The 20,623-nt window shown below is 35.3% G+C and overlaps 2 protein-coding genes across 8 annotated transcripts in view; both read left to right on the forward strand.

Moving 5' to 3' along the window:
* LOC136800381 (dedicator of cytokinesis protein 3-like) overlaps window positions 1–6,214 on the forward strand; it is a 65,379-nt gene extending 59,165 nt beyond the window's left edge. The window contains exons 53-59 of one of the 2 annotated variants that reach the window (XM_067057023.1): window positions 1,453–1,536; window positions 2,022–2,153; window positions 2,441–2,478; window positions 2,768–2,906; window positions 3,289–3,383; window positions 3,568–3,742; window positions 4,825–5,485. In XM_067057023.1, the coding sequence (XP_066913124.1) occupies window positions 1,453–1,536; window positions 2,022–2,153; window positions 2,441–2,478; window positions 2,768–2,906; window positions 3,289–3,383; window positions 3,568–3,742; window positions 4,825–5,388 (1,227 nt within the window). In that variant the 3' untranslated portion in view covers window positions 5,389–5,485. Of the gene's footprint in view, window positions 1–1,452; window positions 1,537–2,021; window positions 2,154–2,440; window positions 2,479–2,767; window positions 2,907–3,288; window positions 3,384–3,567; window positions 3,743–4,824 lie in introns of both variants that reach the window. The other variant, XM_067057024.1, reaches the window with a different exon arrangement.
* Window positions 6,215–6,391: 177 nt separating this feature from the next.
* LOC136800382 (dedicator of cytokinesis protein 3-like) overlaps window positions 6,392–20,623 on the forward strand; it is a 31,726-nt gene continuing 17,494 nt past the window's right edge. The window contains exons 1-5 of one of the 6 annotated variants that reach the window (XR_010845701.1): window positions 6,392–6,499; window positions 7,021–7,110; window positions 18,058–18,128; window positions 18,768–18,853; window positions 20,118–20,234. Coding sequence is in view for 3 of the 6 variants with exons in the window: in XM_067057027.1 (XP_066913128.1) it covers window positions 10,294–10,348; window positions 18,058–18,128; window positions 18,768–18,853; window positions 20,118–20,234 (329 nt within the window). In the remaining 3 variants the exon portion in view is untranslated. Of the gene's footprint in view, window positions 6,507–7,020; window positions 7,111–10,205; window positions 10,349–11,501; window positions 11,612–13,587; window positions 13,699–15,923; window positions 16,035–18,057; window positions 18,129–18,767; window positions 18,854–20,117; window positions 20,235–20,623 lie in introns of those variants that run through there. The other 5 variants (XR_010845700.1, XM_067057027.1, XM_067057025.1 and 2 more) reach the window with 5 other exon arrangements.

A 20,623-nucleotide genomic window follows, 5' to 3' on the forward strand; every position in this document is an offset into this window, starting at 1 on the left:
CCCGACGCGAAGCGGAGGGCGCAAATGGCACTAGAGGGCTAATAATCAAATTGCAAGGGCAGAATTAATGACATCAACGAACGAGAACTTAACGCTATTACTATTATTATCCATATCGGACATTCAAACGACGTTTTTTTCTAGCGTCAACCAATTTTTTTTCGCTTCAATGCAATGTCTTCAACAAATTTTTAGCACCTTGCGAGCGGGCCGCAAATGACCAAAAAGTGTTTTTTTCTGACGTTAGTTTAGTCTCTTCGCTTCAATGCAACGACTTCAATCCAATTCCGAGCGGGCCGCAAATGACGTTATTGCCCTATACCCGGGCCGTTAATGATATTTTAGCCCTCTGAAGCCTGGTGCTTTAGTTTCCTCAGCGCGGGTATGACAATTTGAATCACAGAACCTTTCAATACCGCCCGCCGATTGAACCTTTAATGGCTTACTTAATGACCGCTATATGGATAATAATGTCTGTTGACGAGCTTGAAGCATTGATTATCAATGACGATGAACAGCTTAAAGTTTTGTCTGCCAAACAAGATCAAAGGAATCGACAACTGCAAGATAAAACGTACCAGAAACAATGGATGAAGTATTGCACCAATCAGATATACGTGCGTGAAGAACTACAACAAGAACAGCTCCAAGCCAAACAACGCGAGGTCGATCGATTGAAGTTGGAAATCGAATCAGTTGATGGTCAATTTCAAAATATGGAAAGAAAATATGACGACCTTTTGAAGCAAGTTGATATGAATATATATGAACAACAACGACTGAATCGTGAACTACAAAGTCTACTGAAAAGCCAAGAGGACAAAGAGGGTTCTGTTGATACCGAAAACGAAAGTGAAGAAATATCTATTAGTCAATGCGAGGATGTTAAAAACGAAGACGCTATACCACAACAAAGTGACAACTCTCTTGACAGTACAGAGGAAAATCACGAAGGAGAATCTACTTCTATCACCAGTGGGACTCAAAATGATGAAATTGTACAACAAGTAAGAAGTGATAAATCACTCACCGAAGATGATTCTTGTTCAAAAGTATCTTCAAATGGAACGGAAAGTGTCGAAAATGAAGAAAAACTAATCGACTAATGGAACACCAATTTTTATCGAAAAGGAAAGGACATGACTTTTGCTTGAAAAATCATCGAAGTTAACTTTTTGCACTTTGTAATTAAATTGATATTTAAAAGAAGTATTAAAATATTGAAATATCTCAATCAAGACGTGATTTATTAGTCTCTTTTACTGGTTACGCATTCGGGAAACTAGATTCTTAGTCTCGTGCGATGATAAATGAAAGATGATTTTCGTTAAAATGATCATGTATGTTGTTCCGATAATTTTATTACTCACATTTTGAACGTCATTCTATTATTTATAAAATTTTAGTACTCTTTTATAAATATGAACAACCTTCATCTCCATTTCTCTTCAGGCTTTCTTATCAGAAGAATACATGTTTTTGAATCCCGAAGACAAAGATAAAATCAATCACCTCAAAACTCTACTACATGACCAGGTAAAGAAATATCGTTAAAAAGTATGCGTTGAGCGGATCTCTTACTGCACGATGTAACGTCCGTTATACCTAGCAGAGGGAGTTGTGCGCCTTCCTCGTATGATTGTACGCCAGGCTGCCCTTTCATCAGTCACGTCAACAGTTGCATCAATTAATTTTAGATTGTTTTTAACATTTGTGGAGGTTATAACGATTTTCAGTGATTTCCCCCCCCCCCCCCCCGGACAAAGTGACTTTTGGCCCCCCGGACGACGGGTTTTTACCCCCGGACAGGCATCAGTTGAACCCCCCCCCCACTGGACAAACCCAAATTACCCCCCAAGGCAAATTTTGATGATTTTTCGCTACCCCCGGACAATATATCCTCCAACCCCCCCCCCCCATGTACGGACATTTTCTGGAAGAGCCCATTATTCATCCATCTCTAAATTGGTTTTTAAATTGTGCCAAAATCATCTTTGTATACCTTAAATATTTTTATTTAGTCGAGGATATTAAGTCAAGGATTGCAAGTACACGAAACTTACGTGACCGATGCATTGCGTCCATTCCACGATCGGATGGTCATGATGTACTCTGCGATGAAAATAAGTATCGAAACTGGACAATCTATGGAGGTAAGTGTGAAGCCAGTCTTTATCATCGAAAAAAATCACAAAATTATCTTCAACGTGTAGCTCCATTATTATTCTAACCCTTCAAGTACTGATTGGAGGTTGTAGTCGAGACGAGAAACGTCTGCAGTCAAAGATAAACCTACCGTTGAATGACCAAAAATGAAGTGGTTTCTAAACTATTTATATAGCTCTTCAAAGAACTTGTTGGCAAATAAATATATGATTCTAGCTTTTCAAAGTATTTAGGATGCAGAAGTGATTGAAGTTTGGCATTCTTTCTTTTTCAGTCCATACTGGCTCGACCAAATTCTTTACAAGTTGGAAGGTATCATCTACATTTCTCTTCTTGAAAATAACACTCGAATCAAAATACTTTTTACACTTACTAAGAGCTGGCCTCGCGCCCCCCTCCCCCTTCTTAAAATCTCGAGATTGATAATTGCTACGAACTATTTGGTGCATACTTGTAAAAATTTCAAGCCAATCGGATAAATATTTGAAAAGTCATCTAAAACCCCCCTCCCCTACAGTTAAGCACAAAAGAGTAGTAAGGTCTATACAACGTTTGTGACTATGTTGGCTATGACTTATAATATTTTTAAATTTTTCGACAGTATTTCTGTGGCTTCAACGAGATCGGGAGGATCACCTGGAAAAGGGAATTCCCCCAGGGAATCACCTGCAGAATCTCGAAGATTGATCAATTTTGGGAAATCCCCCTCTGACGGTGAGATTGCACCTAAGAAAGATAAGGTATATATTCATCGTACGCTTATACTGAGTTTCTAAACTGTAACAATCCAAGATCAATCGTCTTATTCGAAAATAATAAAACGCACTTCCTAAGATTAAAAACATTCTGTTAAATACATAAGCTAATGAAGAAGGACCCTAGCCTGGTTAACCAAACCTTACGGCTTACGGAAATATAGCGTTATCGGCGCTTTAATGATATTTTAAGATTTTAAGTCTGCCTTGAAAATCAACTTAACATCAGATTTTACCGAGTGACTGGCTTAGATTTCTAGACTAAAAGAACCCCTCGTTATGTCTACCTTTTCAAAACACATCTTTCTTGAATTGCTTCTACTGTCTCATTGCGATTCAAACGTAATAGTAATATTTCTATTCATAGAAATCGATCTCAGCTTCATTGCAAAGCATCCTACGACGAACAAGTGCTATACCAGACCACGAAAAGAAATCACCTCATGGCTCTCATGAAAATCTGTAAGTTTTTTGTGTTGCGTAGATACTTTCAATGATCTTTTCCCGACTTGACTTCCCGACATTTTTTGCCCGATTACTGATTTGGCGTGCAGATTCCATAAAACCTCAGAATCTAATTTCTTATTTCTTAAAACTATATTTATATTTCAAACATAAAAGGCCAAACATCTCCTCCTTTTTACAGAAGACCGTCACCCTTAGCAGCAGGACCTCCGCCCATTCCTTCCCGCCCTGGTGATTCAGATGGTACATCCTCGCCTATGTCGTCACCCGCCCCTTCGCCTGCTGGTGTTCCTTCAGATCTTTCAAGTGCTGCAATGAGAAGACTTGGTTTACAACCTAACCCCAACCTTGCCGCTGTAAGTATTAGAAACCTCCTTCTTCGATTCTCATCTTCAATTTTTTGTTCTCTTTTTTTTTCTTCAACTTTATATTTCGTATAATGTAATAGTGGGCTGGATAATGTGCTGATCCAAAAATCTTCCTTCGAAAGGTAGGGCCTTACAGAAATCTTCCTTCTAAAGGTAGGGCCTTACAGAAATCTTCCTTCTAAAGGAAGGGCCTTACAGAAGTCTTCCTTCTAAAGGTAGGGCCTTACAGAAATCTTCCTTCTAAAGGTAGGGCCTTACAGAAATCTTCCTTCTAAAGGAAGGGCCTTACAGAAATCTTCCTTCTAAAGGTAGGGCCTTACAGAAGTCTTCCTTCTAAAGGTAGGGCCTTACAGAAGTCTTCCTTCAAAAGGTAGGGTCTTACAGAAATCTTCCTTCTAAAGGTAGGGCCTTACAGAAATCTTCCTTCTAAAGGTAGGGCCTTACAGAAATCTTCCTTCTAAAGGTAGGGCCTTACAGAAATCTTCCTTCTTAAGGTAGGGCCTTACAGAAATCTTCCTTCTAAAGGAAGGGCCTTACAGAAATCTTCCTTCTAAAGGTAGGACCTTACAGAAATCTTCCTTCTAAAGGTAGGACCTTACAGAAGTCTTCCTTCTAAAGGTAGGGCCTTACAGAAATCTTCCTTCTAAAGGTAGGGCCTTACAGAAAACTTCCTTCTAAAGGTAGGACCTTACAGAAATCTTCCTTCTAAAGGTAGGGCCTTACAGAAGTCTTCCTTCTAAAGGTAGGCCTTACAGGAAATTTCCTCTAAAGGTAGGGCCTACAGAAATCTTCCTTCTAAAGGTAGGGCCTTACAGAAATCTTCCTTCTAAAGGTAGGGCCTTACAGAAATCTTCCTTCTAAAGGTAGGGCCTTACAGAAATCTTCCCTCTAAAGGAAGGGCCTTACAGAAATCTTCCTTCTAAAGGAAAAACTCAATCTTTTCAACTTCGTACATTTTCTGTAAGGTAGGGAAGCTTTTTGAAGGAAGATTTTTGGACAAACTTAAGTTTCTAAGGACTCTTGGTGGTCCCTTTGTTTTTATTAACACTTTGAACTTTTGATTATCTTAGTCGGCACCAAGTCTGGTTTCCATTGAAGAAGAAAAACCGTCCCTCCCACCGAAAAACAAACTCAATAAACGACACACTGCATCAGGGGAAGTTTACAACACAAGTTTCGAAAGTGTGTTCCGGCCCATCGATCTCGAAAATACGAAACCAATATCATCGCGACATGCTACTTCATCACCGCAAATCCCTCAAATAAGTTCGCCGACATCTCCGACCAATAGCAGCAAAGGAAGTCGGGATGAACGCGATCTTTTAGAAGCGTTAAATGATATGCAGGAAGGTTATAACGAAGGAAATGACATCTACGACCGAATCGCAAATCAACCTGTGGAGGAGATCAAACCTGACTTTTACGAACATTCTGACCCTCCACCACCTGTACCTGAACCACGAAAACGGATCTCTGTGGAAGAGAGCGTCCTCCCTCCACCTTTACCGCCCTCTAGACCACGTGGCTCGTCTCAACGCAACGGTGGAGAGAACCTGATCGATAGTGATGTGGGTGCTCCACCGCCGTTACCCAAGAAATCCGCCAAACGACAAATGTCAATGGATACATCCTAATTTAATGATTATTTTCATTCTTAACTCACACATTTAGATAATTATAATGTTTATTTTTTTCGATGCACATACATTATTATATAGATTTATAGAAAGATTTATTTTTTGGCATGCCACACTCTTGTAATTTTTGCGATAAAGTAGTAATTATAGTATAAGTTGATATAAAGAAATATTTTGTACATCATTTTATAGGTTTAGATTTTTCATATGAAATTATTCAATTCTTAATGTTATGTTCAATCCCTAAATGTTCTGATTACAGTGATTTATTTCATCCCTATTTTTTCTATATTTTGATAGATACAATTTTAATCTTTTTACTGTTAATTTTTCAGTTATTTTTTTTTCTGTCTAATTTATTTCTATATTTACTTTTTGAATCTCATTTACCTCTTTTTAAGGTAAGAAATTTAAACTGTAGCGTCTAGCGAATGCCTCAAGGATACTCTTTCTTTACGCTTGATTAGAAATTAGAAAGTTCCAACTGTGACCTTTGTTTATCTTTGTAGACTCTCACTAGTTCCAGCTTTGAATTTTTCTATACCATTAAAACTAAATTATTTAGCTCCTGTCAATGGGAAACCCTCATAAAGCACTTTCTTTAATTCAAAATCCTCTGTAATTCGAAGACATTAGAGTTGGAGTTCGAATTATGGAATTATACGAATTATATTTCACACAGGGTAAAAAGGGGTCAAACCTGCTGATACTATATATTTGTAATTTTTTTGTGTCAGAGGTTGATATATATTTTGTACAGATCATTATTTTTATGGATTTTTTGTAGTTGAAATTTGGATCAAAATATACATACAGGGTAATTGCGTTTCTCTTTTCTGCTCAAATGTTTATTTTGAAACATATCTCATGAGTTGTTTTACTGTTTTTCTCGCATTGAAAACTTTTGAGTTAATCTCGGTTTGAATATCTAGTTAATCTTCGACTATGAGCAAAATCCTTTTTAAACTGTTTATTTATTGTAATCATGGGTTTCATTTTCAGAAAAACAAAACTATATATGAAAAAATATGAAAAAAAATGAAATTTGACCATAGAACAATCATGAAAACGGACAAAGTAATAAACAGATCTGGCATAACTTGAACGGGTGAGTCGTAAGTAATTACGTTTTCCCTATATATTTCTTTCTAAAGGGCGTTACCTTTATCCCGTATTTCGTATTCGGTAAAAAGAGTTCGTCTGGTTTTCGTACGATTTCATTGGTCCATTCCATTTTATATCCATACATGGTTTTTTTTTTCAATTTTTCAAGTTTAATGTATGTTAATAATTTTCCCAAGGGTTTCTTTGTAAATTTTACTTGAAAAGGTTCGTCCATCCCCCTGTGGATTTTTAACGGAACAGCTCATTGTTTTATTTTAGAAGGGACAGTGCAGTTGGTCACTACTTGTTGGTCCATCCTTTTTTACCCTGTATCCGTGTGACATTACATCACATCTCTCCAATCTCCTTACAGTTATGCAATACAAAAAATGACATGTTCTCCTTTAAGCCATTTAAGCTCCATTGATAAATTTGGCATCTGGGGTATTATATTTACATATTAACTATTTAAATCATTTTTTAATGAATTGTCTATATGCATTTTTTTAACTTTTTTTTACCCAGGAATTTTTATGGGCAAACAATGTCAAACTTGTATGAACTGCAGAACATAGTGCAGAATGAAGCGAAGAAAAATTTCTCGGTTTCTGAAAGGTAAAATTATACTTAATGTTTCTTGATCCATTAAAGGTTTTGTTTTTACATAAGTGTTCCCGTTTTATATCAGACACATATTTCATATCAGGACAGTGTCTGCCTATTGTTATATTGTGCTGATATAAACAAAAATTGTTTTTCTTTTCCTCTTTCTGACCATATTGCTCCACATCCGCGTCAATCCAATGTTCAAAAGCTTGTAAATAAAAAATGGCGAGCGAGCACACGACATCACTCTTATTTAAAAAAAAAACCTTTAAGTGCCATCAATCTGTTTCTTCAAATTTTTCAATTATTTTTTATTACAAATGCCCCTATACAACCCAGCTAAGAAATGTAAATCTGGAATGAAAAAAAAAAAAAACAGGTCAGCATTGGTTGCGGCACTCCATTTTAGTTCAGGCCTACGGAAAATTAAGCGATCCCATATGATGCCAGTGGCTTAATGCAGTTGAATGTTTGAAAGCGTTACTCGAATTTTCTCTGATTGTTATTATAAAAGTTCACAAGTGTTAATTACGTTCATAATTACGTAACAAATTCATTAACCCTTTCCGGACGCACGGGCCACTGGGTGCCCATGAATCGTGTTCCTATATGACGCACGGGCCACCGGGTGGCTCATAGCTTTGTAAAAGATTTTAACCGTTTTCGCGCCAAAATACAATAACATGGTTTTGAATAATGATTTTGAGATAAATTTCCTGTAACCTGCAAAAAACCGCTTTTCGATATCTTGTTTACAACTAGAATTATAAATTTTCAATATTTGTTGTAAATTTACTCAGGCTAAATCTGTAAGGGAAAAATTGCTCAAAAATTTGGACAAAAAATCACTTTACTCATATTCTTGGAAAGCTTTTGACATGAAATTTTTTTTACCCGGCCAGTAATTCAATTCTCTAACTCATATTCAAAGTTCAAGGCGTAAAGCAAAGGCCTTTTACTCTATTTCTTTATTCAAAGTCAAAAATTTTGCCTTTCCGAAAAAAAATCTGCCGATTTTTCGGTCACGTGACCAAGTGTCAGCCATATTTAAAATTTTTCTTTTGGTTTTTCAAAACCCCTATTACATGTGAAAAAAACGAGGTATTACTTATCGTGATATCTTCTATCAATCACTTTCTATTGCAATTTTAGTGAAGCCAGTCAAAAATCAAATTTTTGTTTGCGTCATATAGCCGTGAAATCATGCGTCCGGAAAGGGTTAATGAAATCTCAATCGATACTCTGATACTTTTCCTTCCAATTGAGTAATCTACAGTACGTACATCTCTTGAAAATGGCATTAACTACAATGGTTTTCTCGTTACAAAAGTTTGCCATTCTGCTTCATCCAAGGGATATTTCAGGTCTGTCATTTCAACCCTCGACTTTTACACATTTTTTTATAAGAACATCTAAATTTTAAGCTAAGATGTTCTTAACTTTTTGAGTTTCAAGCCTAAAAATATTATACCATGTTCTTATTTTTCGCCATTTTTTGAGTATCTTTGTCCATTTTCCTAAGAAGAGTGTTTTAGAGCTTGCAAAGCCTCAAAATGTTCTTAACTTGTTCTTAATATTTTATCCATCGAAGCCCTATGTTTTAATATAGTTTATTTTTATAGAAAAACTTTACATTTTTGTTTGTTGTTCTTTATTGTCACAACATTCAAATCTTTAGCGCTTAAACGGTGCTCAATATTTTCTTTTTTCTGAAATTTTAGGTTCGTTTTCTTATGAAATAATTTGTCTCTTAAAATTTATGTATGATATATACAGTGCTGTAGGTGGCCGAGAAATAGTACACGCTTTATAAGAATATCTTCTATAAGAATATCAGGGTGAAAATTGGCGAAAATCGTAAGAATACCCTAAGAATACCCTCTAGGGTGAATTTCACATAATTTGATAAGAATACAGTCATTTTGTATTTGGTTAACAGAAAAAAATGCTTCCTTTGTTAGAGATAAATTGAAGCTTTGAAAAAGAAATGTAATTTTAACCCAAATAAAAGTAAAAGAGTAAAAAAGTAAAAAAGTCAAGTGTAAAAAAGTAAGAATACGTTAAGAATATTTGACCCTCAATTTTGGCACTTTCTTAAGTATACTTGACCATCATCCAAAGTACACTATTATTATAAAAAAAGCGTGTATTTGTGCAGTTCTCGGTCACCGTAGTGTTGCCATAGTAATTCTCCATTTCTACCAGTATCTTCCTATAAAGTATCTACACGCTTTTTTTTTTATAAGAATACACTTTATAAGAATGTCCATGATGAAAATGGCCAAAAAATTAAGAATATGCTAAGAATATCACCATCATGGAATTTTGCTATTCAAGCAAAGAATGTCATTTTTAGAGCATTCTAAATCATAAATTGCCAATTACCCCCAAGTAATAAGAATGCTGTAAGAATATTTTAGGATGATTTTCCCAAAAAAGTTAAGAATATCCATGATGAAATGGATTTACACCATTCTTATAAAAAAAAAAGCGTGTATTGCTGGTTAACCCTCATTTGTGAATTATTTTTAAATTCTTTTAAGCAATGTTTCACTGTTAGTTACTGTGGGTAGTATGATCTCAGTTATAAGAACATTTATGTTTTTGGATTCAAACATGCTTGGTTTCAAAATAAAACCTTTCTCTCCTAGCTTTGCAAACATAATGAGTACTTTAAAACTGCATTTTCGAAAAGCTCAAAAGATTTTCTACCTTATAACCTCATCCTAATCTTTGTGATTATTTTTGAAATAATTTATTCAAAACATTGTCTTAAAATATAGAACTAATTTTAAATGAGATACTTTTAATTTTGTTCCCGTGTTTGAGTAATCTACGCCCTTGCCGTTTATTTATATGACCTGCTGTTCCATAAAATGGTTGCAATGACTTTTCTTTGCGTTTCAAGTATGTTGAGCAGCACTGTCAGATAGAAATATTCTATGTGATTTGTCATTTCTATGTGAATAGAAACCTCGGAGTTTTCATTTTAAGAATTTTGCCAATATAGTCATGTAGACTAGAGGGAAATGCAGATGGTTTTTTAGAAACTTTATCTTTGCGTTACAAAGAAATAACAAATCGCAATAGAGTATCAAAAAGAAGTTGTTTTTATCTTTCTTGTATTTTGAAAATATTGAAATTGTCAAGAAAATTGTTCTTTTATCTGTGTTTGAAACTGAACGAGAAGAAATGACGATGGAACAAAACGTACAAGTTGAAAAATTAAGAACTGCTGATAGTTTCGGTAAAATTTCAGATTTTTCCTCTTTTTTTTCATTTACATTTGATATTTATTCATTTGGTTTTTTGGGTACTCTCGTAAAATCTCATATGCACTTCTCTGCTCTGAAGGGTTGCATCTGGTATATTTCTTTTGGTAAAATCGATGTGAGCAGCCAAGATATACAAGGAGATAGATTTGTGGGTACTCTTTAGGGTGGGGGGCGCACGGTTTTACGGAATTGCGGAAATCGACCCTTTTTTCTTCGGAATTTCGGAAATCAGGCAAAATTCCTTCGGTATTTCGGAATTCTGAAATTGTTTCGGTATCGGAAACCCGTAAATTTTTGCTTCGAAATTTCGGTATTATAAAGTTTTTATCCCCTTTTTTCGGAATTCATACATGAAAAATCAAAAATTTGTCAAAACGGGGGAAAAAAACCAAAAAATCGGTATCGGAATTGCAAGTATTTTTTTACGGAATTTCGGAAATTTTGGCAAAATTGTCCGGTATTTCGGAAATCACAAACCCCGTACGCCCCCCCCTTTAGGGAATCAGTAGCGTAGACAAGGGGGGCGCAAGTTTTGTGTAGGAGAGCAAATTTTTATGACCCTGTAATTATTTTTTTATATTGTAAATAGATCATTACTTACAGTGTCATAAAAATCTGCTCTCCTACACAAATTTTGCGCCCTTTGTCTACGCTACTGGGAATCATCTGAAAGTGGGACACTAAGTAAGATAAAATTTAGTTCCCTTTTTGCTACTTCCCTGTTCTCATGTTCCGTGACTTCAAAAATTAGCAGGCTAGAAAAAAATCTTAATTCTTAGACTCGAGTTACCTACTTAGCACATTCAATTATTTACTCAAGGGGTCAAAAAAATTGCAAAATATGTTACTGGCAGGGAAAAATTTAAAATACATTCTGACAATGTTTGTACAAGCAGGGATTAACAAGCAATATTTTTTGACTAAGAAATTTCATTTCCAAATTCAAGGAGAAGGTTGTTTATCTTACAGTCTTTATATAACCACTTCTAAGGGTAGATGTAAGATGTACGTCAAGCCACTTGAATTCAATACAGTGCGTGAGTGGGAATTTTCTGGCTGTCATGTTTTGAACGAGAATTTTCATGATTAATGGGGAGATTTTTAGTATATACTTTATGGTGTTAGTGTTTGTTTGGAATTCTCAGTGACTTTTTTATGGTGAGGTTCAAAAATATTTAAGATGAGAAAGATAAGTCGTTCCAATTTATTTGCTACCATACAGACTGTTGCAGACCGTAAGTTTTATCTGATTATCGTTCGAAGCGTATTTGACTAACAGTATTGGCCACCGTAAAAAATAGCTTTGAGTCTATTTTTGCTGTAAACTACTGGATTTGGGACACCGTTCCTGGGGGCCCATTCCTGCCATTACATTCTCTTTTTGCCATTTCAAAATGGAGAATTACGACAATCTCGATCATTTGTTGAATGAAATATTAATTCGCTATCAAATTCACGAAGAACAACTAAAATTGTTTTTGTGGTCAAAACAAGTATCCTGTATCGGTATGGACCTTCTTAAGACTCTCTTAACTTTAATAAAATAGCATGGTTGATGAATCTTATACCATCGAGTGGCTGAGATTTCTCATGAAATATTTCAAAATGGTTCTCTATCTTTATAAAGCTTCATATTAAAAGTCACATCCTGATCTCATTAAGGGCTTCCTACAGAGATATTCATGTCAAATTTCATTCCTCGGGATTAATATTGATTAACGAGAGCTCCCACTTCTTTACATTTCGGTATGACAATCACGATTTCAAAGCATGCAGAATGCATATGTGATGTGGTATAACTTATTAAGCTTCCTTATTTTTCAAAGAGAGTGTTTAAGCTAACTACACGTTTTTTATATAAGAACAAACTATACAAGAACATAAGGCTTCGATGGCTAAAATGTTAAGGACAAAGTAAGAGCATTTTAAAGCTTTGTGTGGACCAAAAAACACCCGTTTTCTTAGGAAAATGGGTAAAAGTGGTCGCAAAATGGTGAAAATAAGAACATTTTAAGAACATTTTTAGGCTTGAAACGCAAAAAGTTAAGAACATCCAAAGGCTTCAAAAATTTTGGATGCTCTTATAAAAAGAAGTGTACGACTAGAAGGGAATATTTTACTTTAAAATCCAAACCGTTGTTTTCGTTGCAAGATTACCAGCCCTTTTTAAAACTAATAGGTTTTCTTACACAGTTTGATTAGATGCTTTCCTAATGGCTGATGTCGCCAAAGAACTCGATATTTTTTAGTTTATATGAACCCAATGTCTATATGAAAAGATAAGCCCTGAAGACTACCCTTGAAATCTGAAACTGTTACTCGAGCATTGGTCTCCAGACCAATCGAGGAAATAATTGAAAGTTTATTTTTGTAAGTCTTATCTGGATATCAGATGCTTCCTTTTTTTTAAACATTAAAAGGGACTGAGAAATAGTTTTATTATCTACCCAAATAACAACTTGGAAGATATGAAGACACCCCTTGTCTCACAGCCCCGGTGGAACCTTTTCCTCGTGGGCATAAAAATTCCTATTGAAATCCTAATGGGGATAGAAATTCTATTGTTTCAAGGTTAAAAAACCCATTGGGGATGGTTTTGGAGTGCAATTTTTAAACATGGAATTTCTAGTGGGTATGAAATCAAAGTCGATTTCCCAATGGGCCTGAAATTCTAGGGTATTTTCCCACCAGGGACAAAATCTTTGCTTAATTTTCCAGTGGGGCTGGGGTCCCGGGTCTGGGACACAGGGGTTTATAAAGATATAACTTTTCTTGAGTTCATATAATTGCAATGAGAAAATCAAACGGGATGCGAGGACTTTTTGAACTTTAAACTACTTTTGTTCAAATGTACAATTTGGGTGTTCATCGAATATAGGACGAGGTTGTTGGGCTGATTTTCTTAATTAAAAAGTATCGGTTTAGTTTAAGTTACATCAGTATTGATTATGGTTTTAAAAAACATATGGTATTCATTTATTTAAAGAATTCAACACTTCAATGTCAATTAATTCATCTGCGTGGTAATTGCAATAAAAAGGTCGTTAATAATAGAATTACATCTTTTTTAACTCCTCGTTTCGAATTTATGTATTTCATTAAAAAGGTATTAAAACGCCTATCCTCCCACTAATTTTCATGCTTTTTATGTGCGGTGGACTACATGCTTTTTAATGATTTTGAGAAAAAGGAGTAATTTTTTTATAACCGATGGTGCTCAGTTCGATCAAGTTCCTTGGTTTGGTGTTGAAAGGAAAATAGATTGAGGAAGGATTGTGTGGTGAGAAAATGTTTAATAATCTTGGACTAGCCATCGTTCAAAGTAAGTTGTTTGCTAAACCCAGGGCTGTTAGGGAGTACTCAGGCAAAAGTCTGGCTCTGACCCTTTTTGCTATATTGTTGGCGGCAAGAGAGGCGGATTACACTTACACACCCCTTCTCATATCGTTATAAAGTGGCACAATTATAAACATTTAATTCAATCTTTTCATATCTGAAATTCTTTCTCTTTTGACATGATATAGAGAATTTCGAAAGTCATTACGCCTAAAATAATTGACTGACTGACTGACTGACTGACTGACTGACTGACTGACTGACTGACTGACTGACTGACTGACTGACTGACTGACTGACTGACTGACTGAATGACTGACTGACTGACTGACTGACTGACTGACTGACTGACTGACTGACTGACTGACTGACTGACTGACTGACTGACTGACTGACTGACTGACTGACTGACTGACTGACTGACTGACTGACTGACTGACTGACTGACTGACTGACTGACTGACTGACTGACTGACTGACTGACTGACTGACTGACTGACTGACTGACTGACTGACTGACTGACTGACTGACTGACTGACTGACTGACTGACTGACTGACTGACTGACTGACTGACTGACTGACTGACTGACTGACTGACTGACTGACTGACTGACTGACTGACTGACTGACTGACTGACTGACTGACTGACTGACTGACTGACTGACTGACTGACTGACTGACTGACTGACTGACTGACTGACTGACTGACTGACTGACTGACTGACTGACTGACTGACTGACTGACTGACTGACTGACTGACTGACTGACTGACTGACTGACTGACTGACTGACTGACTGACTGACTGACTGACTGACTGACTGACTGACTGACTGACTGACTGACTGACTGACTGACTGACTGACTGACTGACTGACTGACTGACTGACTGACTGACTGACTGACTGACTGACTGACTGACTGACTGACTGACTGACTGACTGACTGACTGACTGACTGACTGACTGACTGACTGACTGACTGACTGACTGACTGACTGACTGACTGACTGACTGACTGACTGACTGACTGACTGACTGACTGACTGACTGACTGACTGACTGACTGACTGACTGACTGACTGACTGACTGACTGACTGACTGACTGACTGCGGACATTACACAATAATATGATTTTTCTTCTTATCGTTTCATGACTTTTGATGACATTGAAGTGCTTGTAAAATGTTCTGACAGGGTTTGAATGAAATCCCGAACCTTCTATCTGTACCAGACGTTTTTTGTACAAAAATTTTTGTTATCATCTACTATCGATATAACTTTGCAATGAAAGCCTACCCCTAAGATCCCACCTTTAAACTTAAAGAAAAGATTATTCTTGCTTTTAATAGCGTCTTTACTAGATATACTGTCAGTCTTTACACAGAAGTAATTTAATTTAAGTTGATTTTTTTATAATTTTTTACTTGGATTTTAAAACATCTCATCAGAATAAAGATCAAATTCAATAAAAGTTGATGGAAAATATCAAACTAGGATTAGCCAAATATAAGTCTGTGGTTGCTTATATAGATCATATTCCTGTATAGATCTTTGATTGTTAACTTGGGCTGCTGGTAAAGAAAAAGCGCCATTTGTTAAGTCCGTCTTATATTTTCATAAAGTCGAAGGGACCCGCTAAAGTATGCCACGTAGCCTACCGCAAACTTTTTTTGCTAGAGGATGAGCAGAAGCCTAACCGCACTCTTGACTATCTTTCTAAAAAATTTCCTCAACATTCAAATTACTTTGATTGGTCAAATTTTGAAATTATGATGTTATTGAGAATCGCTGCTCAGAAAAATGATTCGAATATTGAGCATTGAACTTTCGGAAAGATAGATGTAAGTACGGTAAAAACGGGACTTAAATCGTAAGTGGTTCCGCTGGACAAGAGTATTCCGTATTTAGTGGTGTCGACAATTTGGGTCATCGTGTCTAATGAAAATGAATCTTTATTTTAAAATCAACCACCGCATATACGTAACCCTTGTATAAATCATTTTTGCGCTGTAAACCTCAAAATATTTCTTTTGTGTTGAAAAAATTATTTCCAACTCTGTTTACGTAAACCGATAGAATGAAAAATTATTCTTAAACTATTTTTACACAAAGCAGCCGAAAATATTTTGATCAAGATAAGATAGCCGAGATAATGTTCAAATGAAATATTGGGAAAGTATAACTCTTAGACTTAGATAACTTTGTCTCTATCGTTTGAAATAACAGCAGAGAGTAGAGTTCAATTAATAATTTGATTTGTTGATTCTGTGCATAATGGCTACACTTTGGGAACTTTGCCGGAAAGAGTTAATTGATAGTAAGAAAGTTTTTCACTACCCAGCGCCCGGGGGGGGGGGGGTACTTAGGCAAAAATGGGTCGGTTTTTTCACCTTTCAAAGGTTCTCTAAGGGTCGGAAAATCAGAAAGTTTTAAATTAGTCTCTCTAAGGGTTGGTAAATTCTGGATTTTTAGGAATTTTTTTGATTTCCAGAGAAAAAATTGTAATAAAGTCTCTCTAAGGGTATGACTTTTTTCAAAAATCAAAAAAAATTGTAATAAAGTCTCTCTAAGGGTATGACTTTTTTCAAAAAATCGAAAAAAAAATTCCAAAAAGTCTCTCTAAGGGTCACATTTTCAGCAAAAATCTGTCTCTAAGGGTCGGTTTTCGGAGGTCCCGTCCGCACATACCCCTCATTCGCCAACCTTAGTACCGGAATTGGAGGACCTTCCTTCTATTGAGTGGTTTTGATTATAAAAGTCACTTGCTACAATCATATGGCCAAAATGTTTGAGACAATTTTAAATTTTAAATTTTAAACACCACATCTGATTTTTAAGCGCGTTAAACTACAGTTGGAAAGTAGAGTTTTAACTCTGAGTTTTAACATGAGACTTAACACTTAGGACCTTAGGATCAGTAGCGTGGTGACAGGGGCAGTATATCGTATATCAGTATATCATGAACGTATCGTGTGTAAAATTCCCGTCCGAGAGTTATCCCCGTCTTTGTGTTTTTAAGTTTTAGAAACTTGGTTAGCTCAACGATGTAAAAATAATAGATTACCAACTTGCCTTGATTCTCAAAAAACATCCGTGTTACGGTTGTAAAAATATTAATGACATTTTGCATCGTAAAAAGTGCAATTAAATAAAAACTTGCTTCATTTGCAACCTTCTATTGGACAGAATCGATCACGTGATGTATATTTTTCCAAAATTTGGGTTAGAAAAAGTGTATTTTCCTATAGGCAGCCTCATAGAAGGAATTTTTTAATTAGATATTATTGTTCTATAAACTTTCATCTGTTTATTTTGTATCAGGCAACCTTAATGCACTTTTCATTCGTGAGATATCGCACTTCAAATCACACATATATTTTTCAGATAACATCATTTTATGAGCGTTTATTTATCCATATGAAGATTAAGTGGTATCAGGCCGATCCGTAGTCAATTTGTCTAAAGATTGGTACCTTTATCTTTTGAAAAAAATTCCAAAATTTGTAGTAAATAACAATGCAAATTTCTATCAATTCAGTGGATGTCAAAAAGTGTGTCAAAATCTAGCTAAAAGCATAACACGCACTGCACACAGAGCTATTTAAAGGAGTGCTCATTTCAATAGGAAAACAATGGTTGTTCTCTTGGGAGAATTGCCTTCTAGAGGTAGTTGGTTATCTATTATTTTTACATCGTTGGTTAGCTTGACTAATAAGTTTTATATGAGAGATCTTTTAAATTTCATTTAAATTTGAATTAAAACTTTGAATGACCAAAGGTTAAAACAATCATCGAATTTTTTAACCTTTTTAAGAAAATTGAAACAGGTTTTCCCAAAATTGGGGTAACTCTCGAATGGGAATTTTATACACGGTACGCATCCCCTATATCAAAATCAATTCTGGGGATGTGCGCAGCTTAGTCACATGCTGACATTCTACCAGTGTTACATTGTCTGATATAATCATTTTAAGAAGGAAATATCCTGAATAAGGGTCAGTTGAATTTCCTTAAATAAAAGCTAGAGTTTTGATTTGACTATAGCCTTTGATGGAACTTCAAAAAAAGGTCAAACATCTACCAGAGTGTCTTGTAAGATTCTCTACAGGTTACACTTGGTCAAATATAAGCAAATTTTTCCCATCTTCATCATTTGAATTAATACAGACTGGACTGATTTGCTACGGGCTTTCAATGCAGACTTCGGCCTTCTTCTTTTCATTGCATTACATTTTTTTCAATCAAAATCTTTTCCTAAAACGTTGAAAAATGCATTTTGTAAAACATTTTCTGTACGCTTTTCGAAAGGTAATTTTTTTAATGTTTTTTCTTGTATTTAGACCTTCAGACGGCCACTTTACCAGTGTTATACGAAACACTGAAAGGTGAAGGCAAAGATGGAATGCGAAAGGTAAGGTTTGATATTTTTAGAATGATTAATGCTACGTGGCCATGAATGTTCTTGAGGAATAAGTTCTTGTGTTGGTGAACAGAATGTTTAGACTATCGAGCCGTATTTTTAGTGCCTTTGGTCGGAAGATTCAAACTCCTTGACCATATTATTTCAAGGATAAAGAGACCATAAGGGGTAATGAGGTTAAAAGATTAAAAAAAAAAAATTTTACATAAAGAGCTTTAAAGAATTACTATAACTGGGTTCTACCAAGGAACTTTAATAAAGCTTTTATTTAAGTTCCTTGGTTCTACAAACAAGTCTCTCTCTCGCGAAACGTGCTGGAGAATTTAATTGAAAACCTTTTCATAAATTACGTCACGAACATCACTTGCCTCGTTTTGAAATTATTGCCATGGTGATTAACTCCCAGCGGATTTTATCAAAACTATTTTTTTTTTCATAAAAAAATCATTTAATGTCTCAAGGGACATTATCGCCATAGTAGCTGTTTGAAAACGAGGCAAGTGATGTTCGTGACGTAATTTATGAAAAGGTCTATTGAAAACGTCGGTAATAATTAAAAATATTTAAAACTTTTGATATGGAATGATAAAACCTTTCAAAAGTGATCACCAGTTTGGCTTGTTCTTTCAGGTTGAATTGGAATTATTGAATCGTTTAGAGGTATTGATGACCAAAAAGCAAGAAGAAGAAAATCGCGATGAATTCTTTGAAGATATGTAAGATAGCTTCTTCTTCAGCGTAAAGTGCACAGATATCTTACTAGATACAAAATACTAGAAGGAGCTTCTATGTCCCTGCTAAAGCAAATTTAAAAACTTAAACCGAATTAGTTTAGATTGAATAAATAGCCAGCACCGAACTGCTTTTTGTAAAGATGGCGCATTATTTTTCTTCAACTGGCGTGACTTGGGAAAGACATAAAAGCTTTATCTACCAATATATAATGAGTGCAACCGGCAGCTCAAAATTTTGGACATTTCCGAGAATTTTGTAATATTATGGCCATGGTAAAAGAAAGTTCTGAAGCTTTCACTATTCAGATGTTAATAAATTTTCGAGATGAGATTAATTAAGACGATCCTACCATCTAAACAAGGACATAACTTTTTCTTCAAGTAAGATCAAATAAACTCAAAATATTGCTAGGAGAATAGTTTTCGGAAGCAGATGATCAGAAAACGGCCAAGTTTGGAAAGATTTCGGGTGGACTAAACAGCAGTGGAGCGGGGGTGTTCGATCTGTTAATTATAAACAGTTTGTCCTTAACCCTACTGCTGACATTTTGTCTGCGATATTGTTATTTTTTGGGTATGAGCCCGTTTTCCTACTTCCACTGTCCCTTACAAAGTTTTCTACGAGCTGAATTTTGTATGTAGCCTTCCTTTAGCACTCCTTTCCAGAGCTCTTTTAAGATTCACATCAATTTGATAATAATAACTTTCTTTAAACAGTTATCTACTAAGTACATGTTAGTTTTTATTAAATTTAAAAATAAACGTGTACAGCTTTTCGCACAATTTATCAGATTTCTTTGCCTTAAATTTTTTGAAATTTTTCTAAATTTCATAACTCTTTCTTTCAAACAAGATCTAATAAGCTCGAGATATCGTTAAGCGTTTGCCAGATTTCACGGCTAGCTTAATCGATATGTTGTGAAAAATGTTATTTTTGATAAAATTTGTTATTGTTGGACAGTTAAGGAGTTTATGAATGTTTTTAAAAGTAACTAAAAGAAACTAAAAACACTACTTAGCTTCACCAGATCTTAAACCAATCTCAAATCCTCGTACATTGTTGTTTAAGTATAAGAAATTTACTAATAAAATTATTTTTATGGAACTAAAAAACTACTCAATTTTTATAATAACTTAAAAAATTACCGTCAGCCGAAAGTATGTTTTTGTCATGCTCAATGTCATGACGAATCAGGGAATCTTCAATAAGAGCCATCAATCATATGATAATTTTTTTTTTCTTTAGTATTTCGACACAATTTCCTGAATGTCTGGATGTTTCTCCAGATGAGGAGACTTCTATTGAACAAAATACAGACCAGAAGATGAGCCAAGAACTTATGAAGATCCTGGTCGACTACAGGTAAAAGATATAACAAGTAGAAAATTTAGTAGGAATTTTTGCTACATCTATAATCCTTAATCAGGCCCGGCGGAAGCGGGGAAACTGGGGAGACTTCAGTCTCCTCACTTTTAAGCAAATTAGATTTTTTTCTCAAATTCCTAGCAAATTTTATCTTAATTTAAGCCTTCAGCCTCCCTACTTTAACTGTTTTTCCGCCGGACCTGTTAATCTGTACATCTATCAACCCTTAGCGGCACGGTCAGCTATTGAGGAGACTGGTAAAGAAAATACAAAGAAATGCTTCTCATTGACGGCATCGAAAAAAAAGTGTAGGAGAATAAATTTTCCTTGTTGATTCATAACCAGTCCCCTGAAAAGCTGACCGCGACGCTAAGGATTGAAAGCAT

This window comes from Clytia hemisphaerica, unplaced genomic scaffold (genome assembly GCF_902728285.1).
Source record: "Clytia hemisphaerica strain Z4C2 unplaced genomic scaffold, Clytia hemisphaerica genome assembly, whole genome shotgun sequence".
Classification (NCBI taxonomy): domain Eukaryota; kingdom Metazoa; phylum Cnidaria; class Hydrozoa; order Leptothecata; family Clytiidae; genus Clytia; species Clytia hemisphaerica.